This window comes from Vicia villosa, linkage group LG1, assembly GCF_029867415.1.
Source record: "Vicia villosa cultivar HV-30 ecotype Madison, WI linkage group LG1, Vvil1.0, whole genome shotgun sequence".
NCBI classification, from domain to species: Eukaryota; Viridiplantae; Streptophyta; class Magnoliopsida; order Fabales; family Fabaceae; genus Vicia; species Vicia villosa.
The window spans coordinates 242,644,856-242,646,380 of record NC_081180.1 but is presented as its reverse complement, the minus strand read 5'-3'; the positions used below and the strand labels follow the sequence as shown (position 1 = coordinate 242,646,380).

Sequence of the window (1,525 nt, the reverse complement as noted above, 5' to 3'; positions counted from 1 at the left end):
TAGAATTAATTTTTCGTAATATGATATTTCACTTATTACTAAAATGAGATAAGATATGTTACTATTATGCACCAAAAGAAACCTTAATATTATTAAAATTATAGTTTTGACACGAGTTTATTTGTCTAGTTATTATCCATTAACCAAGGAGACATTGACTATACATCATTTCATATTTTTATCTGGTTAAAAATAATTCATTACATGTTTTTGGTAAAATCTACAACTATTTAAAAAATTACAATTAATGAATAAATGATAAACATTTAATTTGTTTTGAAAATTCAAACATTAATTTAATTTAAAGACAATTTATGAATTTACATATAGTATAAAATATACATATTCCATATATATATATATATATATATATATATATATATATATATATATATATATATATATATATATATATATATATATATATATATATATATATATATATATATATATATATATATATATATATATATATATATATATATATATATATATATATATATATATATATATATATATATATATATATATATATAGGAAAATTCAAATATTTATTAAAACTTTATTCGAATACCAGATTTTTTTTAAGCAAGGATTATATACTATATATATATATATAACATTTATTTTGAGTATACTTATACATATAATCTTAATATTCATAATTTTCTATATATTAATTTATTGATGTAAATAAAGAAGTTTATGTTACAAAAAAAAAATCAATATAAAAACATGACTAGGCATCAACAATTTTCACCAAACACTTAGAATTTTTATATTGTCAATTAAAATGGGTTCATTTTATGTATTGTGTATCTTAGGTTTAGTACTTATTATTGGTAGTAGTGAGGTTGCACATGGCCAAGACTCCGCAGACGACTACGTGAACGCCCACAACGCAGCAAGATCAGCAGTAGCACTTGAGGGTTTCATTATTCCAAATATTCATTGGAATGCCACTGCCGCTGAAGCTGCCCAGGAATATGTTAATCAACACAAAGACTGTAAGGTGGATGTGTCCGATGGTAAGGGTTATATATTCCCTTTCGGAAAGAATATCGCGGTGAGCACGAAGGACATAAGTGGCGTAGAAGCGGTGAAATTGTGGGTGGATGAAAAACCATATTATTTTCACTATGGAAACTTATGTTACCGAGAATGTCGTCATTATGTCCAGGTGGTTTGGTCTGCTTCAAAAACTGTTGGATGTGCTAAAGTGGGATGTGATAATGGAGGCACACTGGTTGCTTGCATTTATACACCTCCTGCCAACTTTGCTAGTGAATCACCATACTAAGAGTTTCATTATTTACTCATCATGATCATCATTTATTTATAACTTATACTAAGTTGTGTGTTGTAATGTCTCCAAATAATAAAACAATGATCATGTCAACTCACGTTAATTTGTGGTATTTTTTTAATTCAATTTCATAAATCAAAATTATCAACCATGCTTTCATATTCATGTGGATGCTCTCTATTTTCCAATTTGGGGATTCTTTAGTTATATACATGTTTG

The 1,525-nt window shown here is 25.6% G+C and overlaps 1 protein-coding gene across 1 annotated transcript; it reads left to right on the top strand.

Annotated features, from left to right (window-relative positions):
* Positions 1-793: 793 nt before the first annotated feature.
* On the top strand, positions 794-1,300 carry LOC131597919 (pathogenesis-related protein 1-like). Its single transcript, XM_058870581.1, has one exon. It carries the CDS (start codon positions 794-796, stop codon positions 1,298-1,300), a length of 507 nt encoding a protein of 168 aa, XP_058726564.1.
* The last annotated feature ends 225 nt before the right edge of the window (positions 1,301-1,525 follow it).